The sequence below is a fragment of the Barbus barbus genome (genome assembly GCF_936440315.1).
Source record: "Barbus barbus genome assembly, chromosome: 37".
In the NCBI taxonomy this organism is placed as follows: domain Eukaryota; kingdom Metazoa; phylum Chordata; class Actinopteri; order Cypriniformes; family Cyprinidae; genus Barbus; species Barbus barbus.
Genome location: NC_136715.1, coordinates 15,409,741 through 15,428,712, shown reverse-complemented (window position 1 = coordinate 15,428,712; position 18,972 = coordinate 15,409,741). Strand labels below are relative to the sequence as shown.

Below are 18,972 nucleotides of genomic sequence, written 5' to 3'. Positions count from 1 at the left end.
TAGCCTGTTTCCATCCAACTGGCCTTTTACCAATAAAATGGTGTGCGTGATGACGTCATCCCTAAAAAAACAAATTGTTGCATAAGTTTTCGTGTATCGCAAAAAATGCCCTTGAGCTGTTTCCATACATAATTTATCCTATTGCGTAAATTATAGGCTAGTAGCCTTTCCTTCATTCATTTGAAAGAAAACAGCCTATTATTAAATTATAGGCCTACATAAAATTATTTTTATTAACAAGTGTCATGAGTTTTTTTTTTTTGTACTTTGTTATAGACTATTAGATAGATAGGCTACTTGATAAACAAGCAATAAACCTAAACAGGTGCAGTTGTATTATTATTGTTTTTCTGATTAACTTTTATAGGAAATGGGTTCATTTCGGTTATTTTATTTCTCCTAACCGACAGTCGTTAAGCCATATTAACCGTTAAACCGACAAGATTATGTGAAATTACAATTAAATTAAATTTAAATTCATAGGTGGCTGTGACCCATTAAAATGACCTAAATTTGTTTTCCAGGGATTCATTTTATACACGCAAAAAGCAGCATAAACAACATGAATGTGAGGATTCACATGTACGTCACGCACCTGCACCGCTTCTGCGAATGGAGAAAAACAAGCTATTATATATAAAAGAAATAGGCCCATATGCAAAATATATTTTTCTAAATAATTAATGAATTAACTAAACGAAAAAAAAAACAAAAAAAACTGTTCAACACTTGGCAGCCTATATACAGAATTTCGGTTAATTTTTGTGTTGCGCTCTTGGGAAAGCGGCATCCTGTTTGTTTCCTTTATTTCACAAAAGCACATGCTTTGTTTTTATTGTGAATGTACACAAATAAAATAAATATTTTGAATAATGTCTTAACTCTTATATTACCACAAATTAAGGAGTAGGCTATTGTAAGTTGTTTACACTTTTATAAGAAAAAAAAAATAAAATTCAAGTGATCATGCCGGCGGCTCACGCGCACAGTTAAGCATTAGCCTACTGACTTGCCAACGCAGCCTGTTCATTGTCATAATAAAATACAGTCAGCCAAACATATTGAAAAAACATGCTATTTTATTTCCCCTCACTCCACAACAAATCCTTTAAATTCAAGCTGAAAGGCACAAACTACAGGCTATTTAAACCAGTGCACTGTAAAACAATTATGTAAACGTAGGCTAGCCTACTAAAGGAACATGAAATTAAGAGAAGTATGTTTGAGAGGTAACTCGTCTTTTTCTTACCATGTATAAAATAATTTTAGATGCAATTTAATAATATGAATATGATTTAATGCCCTTTTGAACTACAGGGAAACGGTGCTTTAACATGAGCAACACCATGAATACGGACGTTGCCTATAGGCTAATTCTGTCATGTGACACTACATTTATTTGCGTTAAAACCCCTTTTCTCGACAAAGTGTTTCCAAACAAATTTTTTGCGACATTTGAAGTATCAATATGGAATTTATGCATTAAAGTTAAATGGAAAAAGATTATGGCGACACATGAGAAATTTAATCGATAATTGCCATTTCCATCAGCTATATATCGTAAATATTTTAAAGCGCTAAATGTTTCTTCACGAAAAAGTCATTTGGATGGATACCTGGTTAATGGAAACAAATGGGCTACTTATAGCAAACAGTGAGGGTCACATGACATGAACAAACCAATGGGGACAAGACACATGAGTAAAGCAACCAATGAGCAGACAGAACTGATAATCACATGACAAGACAATAACCAATGAGAACATGACACACAGACTAGGGAGCACATGGTAAGAACAGGAAACAAGGCAAAATATCAAAATAATAGACATGAAAATCTTAACCAGAAACAGAACCCCAAAACAGACCTTACAATTAATGCATTTAATTAGCTAGTGATCTCTGTGTAAATAACTGCTGCTAAATTTAAAGCATTTTTTTTTTTTTTTTTTTAACTAAACTCTGATAAATTGTGGAAGATTTTATATTTTCACTCAAGTGCTTTTAGGCTGCATTTTTACACCCCTGTTTAAAAAAAAGGTTTGTTTTTCAACCTAAAACAACCACTCCGGTAGAGTCTCTTTCACGCAGTCTCTCATGGAAGGATAGCGCGGACCACGGGTCTTTCACTGTTAGACAGACCGGTCCTCGAACGTCTCTTTCTTCTTCTTTCCTTCTCTTTCTACTTCCCCCATCAGATCTCTCATCTAAAACCACATGAATGCTTATCCCTTCTCCCTTTTCTCTTTTCCCTTCTTTCTCCCTTTTCCTTTCTTTTTCTCTTTCTTTCTTTTTAGTAGAGAAATCTCAGATGGATCAGATGGATGCAGGTGACATCTTTTGTCTGACTTACTATTAAATTCATTTAAAAACAGCCACCCACCCTCCCCCGAGCTCTAAACATAACCAGCTCACAGCATTCACATGGGAAGTTAAGCAGACGTAAAGGGAATCATGGGAATGTTGGGACGACGTTATGCCAATGTCTCCTACATTTTGCACTCTCCTAAACATTGCATCTTAATGTAGATGCATTTTCCATGAGCTGGTAAGCGCTTTATAAATGCATTATCAGTCTATGGAACTTGCAGAGTGAGTATTTCTTTCATTCTTAAACTTTCAAAAATCGAAATAAATAAAATAATAATAATTTGCCTATGTTAATTGCAATTAAAGTGATACTCTCTCTGCACCAAGTGTGTGATTAAAGTAACACTTTACTATAAGATTCAATTCTTTAACATTAGTTAAAGCATTAGATATCAACTAATATTCAACTTGCAAATTGCAATGAATATCTTTTTTTTACATTAATGTAGGTTAGATTATTACATCTATTATATATTGCAAATAAATATATACTACTACACAATGCACGTTTCTTTATTCATGTTTGTTCACAGAACATTTACTAATGTTATTTTATAACATTATTATTTCAAAACATTAAATGTTAACTGCTATAAATTAGCCTTAACCAAGATTAATAAATGTTATAAAACAGTTCATTACCTGTTTATTACTAATGCTTTCAAATTGAACCTTAGTGTAAAGTGTTTCAGAAAAATCTCTAATGGGTCAAATAGCAATACTGATGCACTGTTAATGATCATAATAATAATGTCAGTTCATATCATATTGCTGATTTTCCATTAGAGTAAATATGGTGACATGATGGAGTCTGTGTGTGGTTTCTGAAACCTTTACAAAAATACCTATATTTAATCTACAAAGTACAGTATGTCATGGATTGGATTAGAAACCCTCCATGTCTTGAATTAGGGAAATCAGGTATTTCAAAATGTCTAAATCTTTTTGGACACTTTTGAAAAATAATCAAAATGTCAAAATGCTACTGGCACATTCTGTTCATTGCAAATGAAGTACCTGATTTTGCACTAGTACATGACATTACGTCCCTGCATGGACAGTAACCCTTTAAAAGGCCACAAATATTATATTTTTTGAAAGTCTTCAGTCCTACTGAAGGAGCTGAAGATGACTGAGAGACAATTAGAGGAAAGGTCAGAGGGTTAATTCACATTTAGGGGGCGTGTGCTTTGTGTTTAGTGATGAAAGCACTGTTGACTGAGAGGGGGGTGTGACTCTTCAAAATGATGTTAATTGTTTTGACATTTATCACACAGCAAATGACTTCACTTCCTAGTTCCTCTGTCTTTGTGTTCCTCCACCAAAATGCCACATTTACCACAGTCAAAAAAAGACAATGCTGAAAGATCTCAAAAACAGATGGCACAAACAAATCTTTGTTCAAAACCAACAGAAGCTACACAAACAAAAATCAGTTAGGTTGTCTAAATCATCACATAAAAACACCCTCTCAGGCAATATTGAAGCATTATGAACATGTATCCATACACCTTGGTCTCATAAATGTCTCTTTACTTTGCAATCCCATCCTTAACCAACAGCAATAAACAGTTTGCTTTATATTGTGTGTATTCATCATGCTAAAGACCACTGAACATAGTTCCATAGTTCAATTTCTTTAATTTCATGCTCTTATATTTAAATTGAACTCCTGTCGTTCTCCGTGCCATATAATGACAGATGAGGTAGATTTAAATATGGCATGTTTAAGAGAGAGGTGCTGCCAGCTTGTATTGACAGAGAGAGGTAGGAAATGAGATGACATAAATTCCTGCATGTGCTGAACATTATGCATGATGACTAAAACATATTTGTTGTCGTTTTTATCCTTTCTTTTTCCTCAGTTCCTTGGTTTGACTCAGTATACATGCATTGCTCTTTATTGACTCATTATGGTTCGTGTCTACAGAGCTGAGTGTTGACAGAGTGTCAAGATTATGCTAAATCATTAACTAAGACAGCAGAGTTAATATACTGTATGCAGCAGCTAATTTGTGGTTCATCAGGTCAGTTTTTTTCAGAGGGAACATTTATGAAATTCAAATGAAAATTTAGACATAATTCTGAACTTTACCCATCTCTTACCTATACTCTGTAATTTTAATTGTCATCTAAATTTGTCTTCATAGCAGATATGCTTATGAAGTGAATCCTTGGAAAATGATTTAAATTCAATTCTATTTAATTCACTGTTAAAACATAATTAGTTTTTCTGCTTTGCAGAAAGTACATATTAAGTTTAAAATCACATGAAGTGAAATGCAGTTTACCTTGAGGTTGAGGAAATCCAGTGTTTTCTGTGTATGTCTGTATTAACTGTTGTACCTTTGTGCCTCAGAAAATGTAGGGCGCTTAGTCACACCTGCCAAAAAGCTTGAGGACACGCTCCGTCTGGCCGAGCTGGTCATAGAGGTGCTTCAGCAGAATGAGGAACATCATGCAGAGGTGAGTGTGCCAGACATTACGTGGTAGACATGCTTAAATATACAAGGATGAAAAGAAACATGTCAGGGGCATAGTTATGTGAAAACAAGCAATGCTGATTCAATAATAAGACCTCAGAGCAATTTAAAATGTTTTAAATAATAATAATGATAATAGTAAAAAAAAAAGAAAAAACCTGCTAGCACTCTTTAGGTAACATTCCCCATTAGAGCAGCCGTCATCCTCTCACAGACAACAGCAGAATATATGTGTGTTTTTGTGTTTTTTTTTTTTTTAATTATGTGCTCTGCAGGCTACACGCCCAAGTACGGGAGGTCAGGCGGTACAGTATTTTTTTTTTTTTTTTTTTTGCTATCATCATTGGCATACCCTGCTCTTGCATGCCAGTCTCATGATCTGGCCTGCTCTGGAAGAGGCTTTACATGGGCATCGCAAATCAGGAGTCAGGCATCTGCAGGGTGGATTTATTTAATTTCAGTTCAGCTCATTCCAAGTTAAAGAATTAAATTCAGAACTAGATAGATGGATAGATAGAATTAACTGAACTGAAATTACTGTCACATTGACTGCATACATTCCAGTTTGACAGCATCAAATTAGTACAGTTGTTCATCTTTATTTCAGTTTATTTCAAGTCTGTTACTCTGTTGTTGTTGTTTTTGTGTTTTCTTTTGTAAATTCAATTTACACTTTTAGTGCCAGGTTCATTAAACCATTAAAGGAACAGTTCACCCAAAAGTCATTAAGAACAAAAAGAGGATATTTTTAATTATGTCTTTTTTTGTCTATCTGTCTGTTTGTTAGTTTGTTGTCCGTACAATGCAAATCAGTGGGGTCCAGTGTTGGTTGGGACCACACTGACTCTAATTATATAAACAAAAAAATATTCTAAATATCTGCCTACAGAAATGGCTACAGGTTTGGAACAACATAGTCATACTTTACTCATCAGAATTATACATTTTTGGGTGGCTTATCCCTTTAAGCACATAAAACCATTTTAAATAAACATGTCCACTATAGTGCACTATAGTGCATGGGATTGTTATTGGTATTTTACATGGTCCAGTCATTCATCATGCCCCTAAAATTGCATGTTTAAATGTAAATGTGCATCATGTACATTAAAGCCCTGCATTTTGGCCGACTTTTTTACGCCTCTAGGCCCGGGCTTCGGGCCAATTTTCACGTCACAGTTCAGACGCGGGCCGGGCCTCGGGCCTCGGGCCTCGGGCCTGTTTTGGGTTTCTCCTTATTTTTATATTGTAGACATCCATCGAATAGTGATGAGAAAAATTGCCGCGCTGGTGGAGACAGCACAAAACCGTGCTGCCTCGACTGAGAGTAGCTCGATGGTATTTAGTGTCCCGCTAAAGCTTGCTGCAAATCCCCAGCAAACATAACCATGAATGTGTCTGCGGGAAATAGTAAGGAGATATTTGAATTATTTACTAATAAACTAATGTTTTCTGAGTCTGTGTCACAAGGATGAAGTTGGTGATCCTGACTCGCCGTCTCCTCATTAGACGCGCCTTTAGAGAGAAATGCATCTTTATTGATTAAGATGATAATAGATTTTTTTTTTTTTTTTTTTCGTTAAGTAATCATTTAAAGCTTTCTATAGATGTATGTATCATGTCTGTGAGGCATGTATTCGCTCAGCTTCGGTTCATTTTTGTGAAGCGCTCCCGTTCAAGACGGCAGAAAGCGCATGTTTGTTTTCTTTGTTTTATAAAAGAACTACCTTTTGTTGGTATTGTGAGTGCCCACAAATACAAGTAGACCCTTTACAGGTCCGAATGATGTATTACTTTTACCTTTATAAAAAAAAAAAAAAATGATGTCGTAGGCTATTTTAATTTGTTTCCACTGAAAAAAATCCAAGTGTTTGTTCTGGTGCCTCCATGTCCTGCAGAGCACGCTTTAGCTTCCACTCTCTGCACAAACTTGGATATGGCTAGCGCACATTATTATTATAGCGCAGGTTTAACGTTTAAACATTGTTATAAGCTTGAACTGTTTTAGTATATCTATAGATTTTATTTTAGGCAAGTGATGATATGAGAAGGCTAAATTGATCAGCTATGATCAGCTCATGCAGCTGGCCGCTTGGTCGTTACTTTAAAAAGACAAAAACTTATAGGCTATTTAACAAACAAAAATGCTCCAAACGTTTTTCTAAATTAACTTAATAAAAACGAAACGAAATATAATAATTTTGCCATTACACACAAAACTGAACTATTTTAATAGCCGAAATAGTAGTATAAACTGTTTTAGGAGAAGGGGGGAAAAAAAAGACTGGCTCGGGTCGGACTCGGCCCGGTAATTCTGATAAGCTGTCGGACGTGGGCCGGGCTAGGGCCTGAGCGTCTCGGGCCAGGGCCGGGCTAGGGCCTAAATTTGAGGCCCGTGCAAGGCCCTAATGTACATGCACAAAATAATTGAATAAATCTGGTAAATTGATGGACATGCATATATATATATATATATATATATATATATATATATATATATATCATGGCATTTTTATGCCATCAGTGACAATTGCACATCAAAACCTAGAATCTTTACAAGAGTACCAAATTGTAAGAATTATTTGTTTGCTTCCATTTGATCAAGATCACTGTTAAATGTTTTAACATTGTTTTCCAGTTGCATTTTAAAGCCCTTTAATGCTGAAGCATTCATGATAATCAAGTACTCAAACCAAAACACAGAGCGAAGAAAATCTCATGTAACTCTCACTGTTTTTCATGATTTGTTTGTTGACTGGAAAACGTTGGACAGGGTAAAGAGGTATGTAGACCAAAGAGTCCCCCTCCATGTGCATGTCACAGCCCCTGCACCATGGATGGAGGGATTTCCACCTTTTCCCCCTAATTTTGTCGTCCCCATCTCTGCTTGGACACCCCATCCTTCCCCTAGTCAGCTTTCCACAAGCACAAGGGGACAATGCTTCACCTGTGGAAGCAGACACCCCAAAAATCCTCAATGAAAATGACTGGTCTCATTTTCACCCTTGCACAACCCCAATAATATCCAAACTCTCCTCTGTCTTTCAGCTTGGTTTGGTCTATAGCTTCACTTACCAGCTCTGACTACAAATATAAAACTGTGTAACAAATGCACTTCTCCGGGGTGTTTGAGTGGTCAGTGACAACAGCATGCCTTTAAAGGAGAGGGAGCCATGATCTGCATTAACTTTTCATTTGTCTAACATGCTTGATGCATATCTACAGGCCAGATGTGTTACAAACAGCAGCGCGGTTTGATCAGCTACAGAGGACTCTCATATACAGAAGACCTAATTACACTCTTAAAAATAAATACAATAGAAAGAACCTTTTTTAGGTTCCCCAAAGAACCTTTCTGAACTTTTTTTTTATTATTATAAAGAACCTTTTGTGCAATGTAAAGGTTTCATGGTTAGGTCTTTGTTGAACCAACAACGCCAATTAAGAACTTTTATGTTTAAGAGTGTATTTAAAATGATTTTGTTTTGAACAGAGAAATAATGCTAATAAATACTGAGATTATGCTGCTAATCAATGCTGCTGCTGCATGCTGGGAATTTGTTTGTTACAAAGGTATAAATTCCTGTGCATGGACTTCACATCTGCAAAATGGAAAGTAAATGAAAGATATACATTAAATATAAATAAATGTATGTGAATTAGATATTAGCTGTGCTTTTTAGAAGAGGGAGTAGCATGAGAGTTTTAATGCATGAGATAAGCTCATGACACTCCACAGACACAAAGATGAAAAAGTACATTATTGGAGAGTCTGGCATAAATCTGAAAACTGTTTCAGTGTCATTTTTATAGATTTGTGGACTGTCATGCCCTTACATATAAGAGAAAGGACTGAACTTCAGTGTATGTCTTTATATTACAAGGCTAATTTCATTTTGCTTTCATTTACCCCTTTTTTCTGGCTCTTGTGTTGTCTCTGTTTCTCTTTCTCTCGCTGCAGGCATTTGCTTGGTGGTCAGACCTGATGGTTGAACATGCCGAGACGTTTCTGTCTCTATATGCTGTGGACATGGACGCGGCACTGGAGGTCCAACCACCAGACAGCTGGGACAGCTTCCCTCTCTTTCAGCTGCTCAATGACATCCTGCGCATCGACTGTGAGTATTTGCAATGATTTTTTTCTGGACAGGTCCACATAGTTTATTCCTTATTAAATGAATATTGTAGTTTAAATGCAAGGTGATTTCTATTGACACCATATGTGTCTCATATACTGTCAGAAACATTCTTTCAAACATTCAAGATATTAAAATATATATATATATATATATATATATATATATATATATATATATATATATATATATATATATATATATATATATATATATATATATATATATAGAGAGAGAGAGAGAGAATAATCACGGTTACCATAAATGAATAAATTAAATTAATGAAATTGGAAATGGTCATATCTACATTCCGTTATTGCATATTTGTGATGTTGCATGCTTGCAATAGGTTACAAATTGCAGCAAAGCGGAGCTTTAAGAGACAATATAGAAGAATTAAGGGCCAAATAGCGAAACCGCAGGGGGTCGAACCAACACATTGAATGTAAAGAGTTTGCTCAAGGCCTTATCACGTCTCTAATGAACTGAAGTCAATGGGGTGCTGTCCATGGTGCTAAAGCCACGCTGCTATGGGCTGCAGTTGACTAATTATCCTAGTGGCATTCTTTGCACAGCTTGACAGGTTGTTGTCTGGTAACCTACTCTTGATATTGGATTGCTTGTTCTGATGGGAGAGTTAGAGCTTGAGATAGCATGAGTGTGTACTGTGTAAAATATAAACAATTTAACAGCCTTTTCCTTTTTAAAGTATATTTAAATTGTATTTTATTTTTGAATATTTTCTCCCTTACATTCACATGCTTGGTATTCACTTGTTTGTTAGCTTGCTTTTTGTTTGTATTTGTTTATTTTTGTTCTTCTGTCTCTTCTCCTCTTCTTCTATGAGAGATTGTGTTTTAACATCTTAAATTATAAGAATGGAATTATTCTTAATAATCTCTTGTAAAGAAGAGAAAAGAGAAAATGTCTTTTATACATGGTCTGTTTTTCAGCATTCCAGCAGAGAAATAACTTCTTATCCATCTTATTTTTAAAGGCTCTAAATTAGAAACATGATCAAAACTTTGTACACAATTTACGACATGCCTTCTGTCATCTGATTGATGTTTTACATTTTTTTTAGCAAGTAAAAATTCTGAAAACATCTGTCTTCATATCGATTCATGTGTCTTTTAGCTGCACAATCTTTGCTGATTTCATAACATAAATGTTAGATCTTTTACATTGTTAGTAATATTTCAAGAAGAACACTTACCGATCCTTTTTTAAAAAAAAAATCATCTCCAAATTGCATATGTTTGCTCAGTTTGGACCTCTGAGTTTTTCTTCTTTTTTGAGTATTAGCTCCATATTCTCAATATATTATATATGAGCCATATAATCCCAATGCAATAAATATCATTCTTAAAAAAACACAAATGCAAATTTTTCAAATTAATTTTATTTTGTCTAAAGTTCCAGTAAGCTTAACAGGGTTAAACACAATCTAGTTTCATCTAGTTCCCCAATCTAGCACCATGTAGTTCCCCATAAACCCACACACATATTACTCCTCGCTACAACACAGAGACACATATCATCTCCCTCTGGCCTCCTCACACACAAGCACGCTCGCATAAACACAAACACAAGCAAACACCATCGACAGCCTACAGCGTGCACTACATCTGTGGAACAGGACATTCAGCATGGAAGGTCACTATTGTCCTGTGCCTGTAGCACTGAGCTAGGCATGAAACAGTCTTAACACCAGACAGGCGCTAAAGCAGAAGCTATTCATGCTGCTAATGAGGTCCAAAACAGAGGAGCCTGGGAGACCCCACTGCCCCGGCCACTTGCTCGCGGACAAACACAGCCAAGTGTACAACCACTGCCGCTCAAGTGGCTAATTGGAACAGAGCAATCAGGGAAGCACACAAACATGGCACCTACTGCGAATGATCGACCTTGAGTACAACGAGAGAGATAGTGAGAGAAAAAAAGTGTGAGAAATGGAGATGCTATGACTACTATGCTTTTCCACCAATACAGTAGACTTTCGTCATCCTTCAATTCTCTTCACTTCAGTGACACATGATCCTAAAGAAATCGTTAAATATATACACTCACCTAAAGCATTATTAGGAACACCTGTTCAATTTCTCATTAATGCAATTATCTAATCAACCAATCACATGGCAGTTGCTTCAATGCATTTTGGGGTGTGGTCCTGGTCAAGACAATCTCCTGAACTCCAAACTGAATGTCAGAATGGGAAAGAAAGGTGATTTAAGCAATTTTGAGCGTGGCATGGTTGTTGGTGCCAGACGGCCCGGTCTGAGTATTTCACAATCTGCTCAGTTACTGGTATTTTCACGCACAACCATTTCTAGGGTTTACAAAGAATGGTGTGAAAAGGGAAAAACATCCAGTATGCGGCAGTCCTGTGGGCGAAAATGCCTTGTTTATGCTAGAGGTCAGAGGAGAATGGGCCGACTGATTCAAGCTGATAGAAGAGCAACTTTGACTGAAATAACCACTCGTTACAACCGAGGTATGCAGCATAGCATTTGTGAAGCCACAACACGCACAACCTTGAGGCGGATGGGCTACAACAGCAGAAGACCCCACCGGGTACCACTCATCTCCACTACAAATAGGAAAAAGAGGCTACAATTTGCACGAGCTCACCAAAATTGGACGGTTGAAGACTGGAAAAATGTTGGCTGGTCTGATGAGTCTTGATTTCTGTTGAGACATTCAGATGGTAGAGTCAGAATTTGGCGTAAACAGAATGAGAACATGGATCCATCATGCCTTGTTACCACTGTGCAGGCTGGTGGTGGTGGTGTAATGGTGTGGGGGATGTTTTCTTGGGACACTTTAGGCCCCTTAGTGCCAATTGGGCATCGTTTAAATGCCACAGCCTACCTGAGCACTGTTTCTGACCATGTACATCCCTTTATGACCACCATGTACCCATCCTCTGATGGCTACTTCCAGCAGGATAATGCACCATGTCACAAAGCTCGAATCATTTCAAATTGGTTTCTTGAACATGACAATGAGTTCACTGTACTAAAATGGCCCCCACAGTCACCAGATCTCAACCCAATAGAGCATCTTTGGGATGTGGTGGAACGGGAGCTTCGTGCCCTGGATGTGCATCCCACAAATCTCCATCAACTGCAAGATGCTATCCTATCAATATGGGCCAACATTTCTAAAGAATGCTTTCAGCACCTTGTTGAATCAATGCCACGTAGAATTAAGGCAGTTCTGAAGGCGAAAGGGGGTCAAACACAGTATTAGTATGGTGTTCCTAATAATCCTTTAGGTGAGTGTGTATATATATATATATTTGAGAAAGTTTGCCACTGACTATTTGGGACTTTTTAATTTAATTTTATTTAATTTTATTTATATTGGTTGCAAAAATTGCAGCCAATAAGATAAATCAAAAATCATATAATGTTTAGTTTGATCTCCTGAAATGAAAAAAAAAAATAGTCAGGCCTTACTACAGCATGTATCCTGTTGAAAGTGCCATAACACTTTAATGTTAACACTGTAACTCAGATTTGCTTAGTCACACATTTTCTGCTGTTACTACTAGATTTCGTTTTCGCTGTTTCAGATAATCTATGTAATGGGAAGTTTCATAAGCACCTGCAAGACCTGTTTGCTCCTCTGGTGGTGAGGTATGTGGATCTAATGGAGTCCTCCATAGCTCAGTCCATACACAGAGGATTTGAACGAGAGTCTTGGGAACCTGTCAAGTAAGCAAAACACTTTTTCATTTTAAACATTTATTATGAAGATGTTAATTCAGCACAGTAATAAAAATAAAAATGCATGCTTGGCGTTCCGCAGTCTCACCATTTACACAGTAAGTTTTCTTGTGTTCAGAAACAGCTAAAAGGATTCCAACAGAATGAAAAAGTATGGTGTGTTTGGTGTCTTTTTGTTTTCTTGAATCTTAATTGGCACTTGTCTACTTGTTTTTAACAGCATAAAAGTTATCATTTTCATGATTGAGATTTTTTTTCTATAACTAGCCCTAATTTTCTTACAGTCCAAACCAACCCTGCTTGTTGAACTTGAAAAACATTCTTACATGATTCCCAAATAGTCATCAGAATAACTTGGATTCACTCGACAAAACAATATACTTTAACACAAAGTGTGTGACTGTAAGAATGTTAATGCTAATTGAATCAACAATCTGCACTTCAGCAGAAACAAAAGTGTTTTCTCATAAAACCAGAGCCGAAGTGGTGATGATGTGATTCACTCCTTCTCATGTGCACTTCTCGTCTCTACAACACATCTTATCTCTGAATTAATTCTTCATCTTGTGCTCTAAACATACTGTACATAATGCTGTTTCTGTGTCACCTGCACTTTCTTCTGTGCATCTACATCACTGCATTCTTTTTTCTGTGTTTTTTTTTTCCTTTTCCACAGGAGTTTAACAAGTAATCTGCCCAGTGTCAACCTACCAAATGTGAATCTACAAATGCCTAATGTACCAAATCTACCAGTGTCAGTTAATCTGCCACCAATGCAAATGCCTAGCTTTTCCACCCCCAACTGGATACCGGGTTTATCTGATACTGAGTGTGTACTGAGTCTGTACCGGATTCTAATACATGCATGCGTGGCCTTAGCATGAACATATTGTCTCTATTTTATACTGAATTCGAATTCGAATTCAACCCAGATCAATTGTAGGTATAGGTTTTCATGTGGAAAGTCTTTGCAGTTGAGGACTTCAGAATTTCTAAAATGATATTATGGAACATCATAACAACATATATATTTGTTGAGCTAAATAGTTCAACCACAGATCGCTCCAGAACATTTCTGTGTTTCCGATCAGAATTTCGCAACTAAATTAAATATTTTTTTTTACAGCTTAGTACAATCTGTTGTTGATTTACCATGCTTGATTTACCATGCTTAGATTTATAATGCACAGAAAAGGCAAGGAGAAGATTGGTAATTTGGAAGTTCTTTTGAGCTATTTTTATCTTCTGGATTTAAAATCAACATGTCAGTGAAGTTCTTCTTTTTTAATAGCTTGTTGTGTAACAAACTAGTTTAAAAAAGGCTTACTTTAGATCATCTTAATTAAAGTTTGAGTAGCTTGTAGCTTGAAAAAGTACACATTTCAAAGTATGCACATAAAACGAAATGAAAAAAGCAGTAATGAAGCGTTGCATCTTGACACAAATGAAGATAATATTATAGCAGTGATATAAAATCTAATTTCCAAATAGTTCTTAAAACTGTACATGCAGAATCAGCTACTTTCTTTACATGTGAGGAAATTTTCTACATAAATTGCCAATGATTTAAGAATTTGTGATTTAGGGAGTTGACAGAGGTGCGGCAAGAGAATTTTAGATTATATTTAGACATGATAATTAAAAACCGATACTCCAAACCTTAGCATATTACCACTTTCCAGACAAGAGTGAAATACCTTACGCACTGCATGTGTTGGAAAAAAAATTATGCATGCACATGCAGACATAATTACGCATACTGAGTGAGACTCGGTATAAATATTCCATCTCTAAGGTGTAATAGTGGGTAAACACCAAAGATTGCCAAAACTAGATGACACCACCTCAAAATTTTACTATCTGTCTTGGCATGTCAGACTTAAGCTTAAATTATTTCAACTTTGTAGAAATTAGTGTTTATAAATTTCAGTTATGTTATGTTTCAGGCTAAGGCCACATTATGGAAACAGCCCATAGACAATTTTTAATCCAAATAGCCCTACGCATGTTGAAGGGTTGGAAGATACAAATAACATACTAGAAAATATATACTTGCTCATGTTTTGTAAGCTAAATATTACAGCTGAAGTGTGTGCATACTTCTGCACTAGTGGCACCAAACAGAATCACAAAAATAACTAGAAGGGAACATTTGTTAAGTCAGTTTGTTAAATGTTGGTTAAACTTTTCTTAAGTCTGAAGAGGTTTAATCCTGCTAAACATTGTTGCTTGATTGCCAAGGTATTTTGGATGGATGGTTCTAATGTTTTCTGTGCGAACACATTAATGTCAAGCCAACATAAATGCAATTTCAGACATATGTTCAGCCCTGTCCCAAACTCATACCACTGGCTGAGCCAATGTTGTTAACTTCAACCTCTAAAACAAAAAGATAGAAGTTTTGTTTGGTGCCGCGAGTAGCACAGAAATTACACACTTCACCTTTAACAAAATTATTCACAATATCATGGTCAAATGATTGGTATCTGGTCATGAATAAGTAAAGCTGCTTTAACATCTTGTATCTTTCCAACATCTTCCTCCGTTCCCTTTTTCTAGGATAGAGCAGGATACAGTTGTCCTTTCTCTTTCCTCTTGCTGTATTTGATGGGTTATGGGTCCTAGAGTAGAAGCACTCCAGCTGTAGCCTGTTTTAGGATATAGGGTGTCAGGATGGGAATACGGAGGGCGATCACCCCCATCCCACTTTTGGTCCTGTCCTGTTTTCCTCATCTACAGTGTGACAATGCTCTGAAGTGATATACAGGCTTCAGAGAAACGGGCATCTGCTTTCAGTAGAAACCAAATATAAAACTTTAAAAGGACTGGTTGTGTGAGAAACCCAAACTGCATTGTTTCTCACAACAGTCTTTTTTGGTGTTTTTCACATGATGGCTTAACATTCTTGTTTGAGGTCTAATTTGGTAGGTTTTAATAGAGTATCCTTTTATATATTTATTTATTTTAAATTTAAATGGCAAAATGTTTTTATACAGTATTGTTCAAAACTAACATTTTTCTAATTCATTATTGAATTTCAAATTATATTATCAGCACAGTTTCAGTGAAAACGTTTTAGTATTTCTCTATTTATCCATATTAATTGAGAGTCTTTGTATATATAAAACAATCCTAAAACTTTTTTTTTTTTACGTAGGAAAAACATAAACAAAGTAAAGAAAATAAAAATAAATTCATAATTTATAAATGTGTAAGATTATATATTGAATTGTGTATATACTGTCTAATTAAATATTGATACAATTAATTATTGATTGTTGGTCCGTATCAGTCTTTCTTTTATTAATTTTTTTTTATTTGTCATCAGACACTCACATTGTCAGTGTCACAGTCACCGCCGTCAACAGCAATCACCAGATCACAGTCACCTGAGTTCTAATCACCCGCACCTGCAGTCCCTCATCAGCACTCCTATAAACACCATCTCGAACAGTACCTGACTCCGTATGCACTTACCTGTGTTTACTTGCCTCATAGACTTCCCCACGATTCTCCAGCGGTTAATCTAGCTCTCCTGAGCTCAGGGTCTCCACTCCCCTGTGAACGAGACAGATATCAGCTCTCACCAAGACATTCGGAATTGGGCTAAGCATCAAGATACTCACCTGCTCATCACTCTCCTCACGATCTGCTTTGCCTATCAATAAATCATCCTGTTTTATCACTTACCTGCTGTTCCTGCCTCTGTTTGTGACAGAAGACCGGACCAACACCGATACCTATATGGATCCCCGGCCTTCATCCCCGACGGAAATCCTGGAGGAGCTGATCAACACTCTTCGTGCTTCGTTACTACCAGCTCCTACCCCTCCGCCATCTGCCTCTGCCAGTCTCATGGCTTTACCGGCTGCTTATGCGGGTGATTCGGCTGGATGTGGCGGCTTTCTTCTACAACTTGCCTTGTACATCAAAATGCAGCCACAACAATGTCCCACCGAGCTCTCCAAGGTAGCCTTTTTGATCTCCCTTCTCTCGGGTCGAGCATTAACATGGGCGAAGGCCATATGGAATGCCAAATCTGCCATAATTAATTCCTATGAAGCATTTACTAATCATTTCAAGGAGGTGTTTGGATGTACTACCGGAGCGCTCTCTGTGGTGGACCAGTTACTGCGCCTGCGTCAAGGCACTTCCTCTACCCACGAGTACACGATACAGTTCCGCACTCTGGCAGCAGCTAGCAGTTGGAACGATGCGGCTCTTCTCAGCGCTTATCGGCTGGGATTGGATACCAGCATCCACGCCCAGATGGCGATATATGACGACACTTGTTGGTTTGGAGAGTTTTATGTAGAAGGCTAACCACATCTCCCAACACTTATCAGCCTGCCACCCCATTGAAGCTGCTCACCAGCCTGTCTCACCTGCCAATGGTTCCCCAGTACCAGAACCCATGCAAGTTGACGCGGCTCGTCTTTCCAACCGTGAACATGCTCGCTGAATGGCAGCTGGACTGTGCCTCTACTGTGCTTCTCCCGACCACTTCATCAAGCGTTAGACCCCCACATCCAGCGGTGAGTACTCTCCAGATTGACCCTGTAATTTCCAAGCTTTCTGTGCTGACTGTACAACTGCTCACCCATGCCGTTACAGCCTCTGCTCTGGTTGACTCGGGCAGCTTCATCTCCCAAGACCTCTTAAGTCGTCTTCATCTGCCCTGTCAACAGCATGCCCGGGAGCTCCAAGTCGAGACAATTAACGGAAAGCCGCTTGGACGTGGGTATGTGAAGTTTGAGTCTCCTCCAATGAAGCTCCGGATCGGCAACTTGCATGAGGAGGAGATCAAGTTTCTGGTACTGGAGGAATCCACCATGGATCTAATCCTGGGGTGCCCCTGGCTCATACTCCATTCACCAGAAATCAGATGGGAGTCAAGTGAGGTAATTCGCTGGAGCGAATTTTGTCACCAACACTGTCTCCAAGAAATTCCACGTCACCTGCTGCTCAGGTCACCTCCACATGGGTTGAGAGTCCCAAGTCCGGTGCGACTCCCTCCATCCCATCTGATTACAGGGTGTTCCAGGATGTCTTCAGCAAGCAGGCAGCCACCCAGTTACCTCCTCATCGGCCATGGGACTGTGCAATCTGCTGCCTGGATCTGCTGCCTGGATACAAACTCCCCAAGGGTAGAGTATGTACGCTGTCCATCCCGAAGCGCAAGGCTATGGAGGAGTACATCAAGGAGGCTCATAATCAAGGTTACATCCGACCATCCAGCTCACCAGCTGCATCAAGTTTCTTCTTTGTGTGTAAGAAGGACGGGGGCTTGAAGCCCTATACTGATTACCGAGCACTGAATTCCAAGACTGTCAAGCTCCCATATCCACTTCCCTTGATCCCTGCCGCTGTAGAGGAAATCCGTGGGGCCCACATCTTCTCTAAACCTGACCTGCGAAGTGCGTATAGCATCCTTCGAATCCAGGAAGGCGTTGAACGGAAGGATGGCATTCATTACTCCTTCCGGCCACTATGAGTACCTCGTGATGCAGTATGGCCTTGCCAACGCCCCCTCCGTCTTCCAGGAATTCATGAACGAGGTGTTCCGGGAGTTCTTTCACCGCTTTGTGATAGTCTATATCGATGACATCCTCATCTACTCCCGGAACCTGGTCAACCATTGCCACCACTTTAAGCAGGTCCTCCAGAAACTCCGTCAGTTCCACCTGTATCTGAAGCTAGAGAAATGCGAGCTCCATCGCGCCTCACCGTGCAGTTCCTTGGCTACATCATCAGTCAAGAAGGTATCCAGATGGACCAAGGGAAGGTGACAGCAGTCGTGGAATGGCCAACCCCCCCAGGCAGTTAAGGAGCTTCAGAGATTCATGGGATTCGCCAACTTTTATCGCTGTTTTATTAAGGATTTCAGTCTGCTCGCAGCCTCGCTTACCACCCTGCTCTGCGGGAAGCCCAAGTCCCTGTCCTGGAATCCCAGCGCCCACGAAGCATTCGGGAAACTCAAGACCGTGTTCAGCACGGCCCCCATCCTTCGCCATCCTAATCCCCATGTGCCATTCGTGGTAGAAGTGGACATCTCCACCACGGGAGTCGGGGCCGTGCTGTCCCAGCAGTTTGGTGAGCCTCCAGCCTTGCATTTACTATTCAAAGAAACTAACCCCAGCGGAGCAAAATTACGACATCGGAAACGGGGAACTGTTGGCCATCAAGCTGGCCCTGGAGGAGTGGCGGCATTGGCTGGAGGGAGCTAATTATCCTTTCAAAGTCATCACAGAC

General features: G+C 38.4%; 1 protein-coding gene across 11 annotated transcripts in view; it reads left to right on the top strand.

Annotated features, from left to right (window-relative positions):
• LOC306857287 (calcium-dependent secretion activator 1) overlaps positions 1-18,972 on the top strand; it is a gene marked incomplete at its 3' end in the record, with an annotated part of 95,948 nt that overhangs the window by 56,187 nt on the left and 20,789 nt on the right. For 3 of the 11 annotated variants that reach the window (XM_079397155.1, XM_079397164.1, XM_079397162.1), the window contains 3 exons: positions 4,730-4,836; positions 8,815-8,971; positions 12,567-12,708. In XM_079397155.1, the coding sequence (XP_079253281.1) occupies positions 4,730-4,836; positions 8,815-8,971; positions 12,567-12,708 (406 nt within the window). Of the gene's footprint in view, positions 1-2,297; positions 2,331-4,729; positions 4,843-5,128; positions 5,159-7,626; positions 7,636-8,814; positions 8,972-12,566; positions 12,709-13,396; positions 13,550-18,972 lie in introns of all 11 variants that reach the window. The other 8 variants (XM_079397160.1, XM_079397156.1, XM_079397159.1 and 5 more) reach the window with 6 other exon arrangements.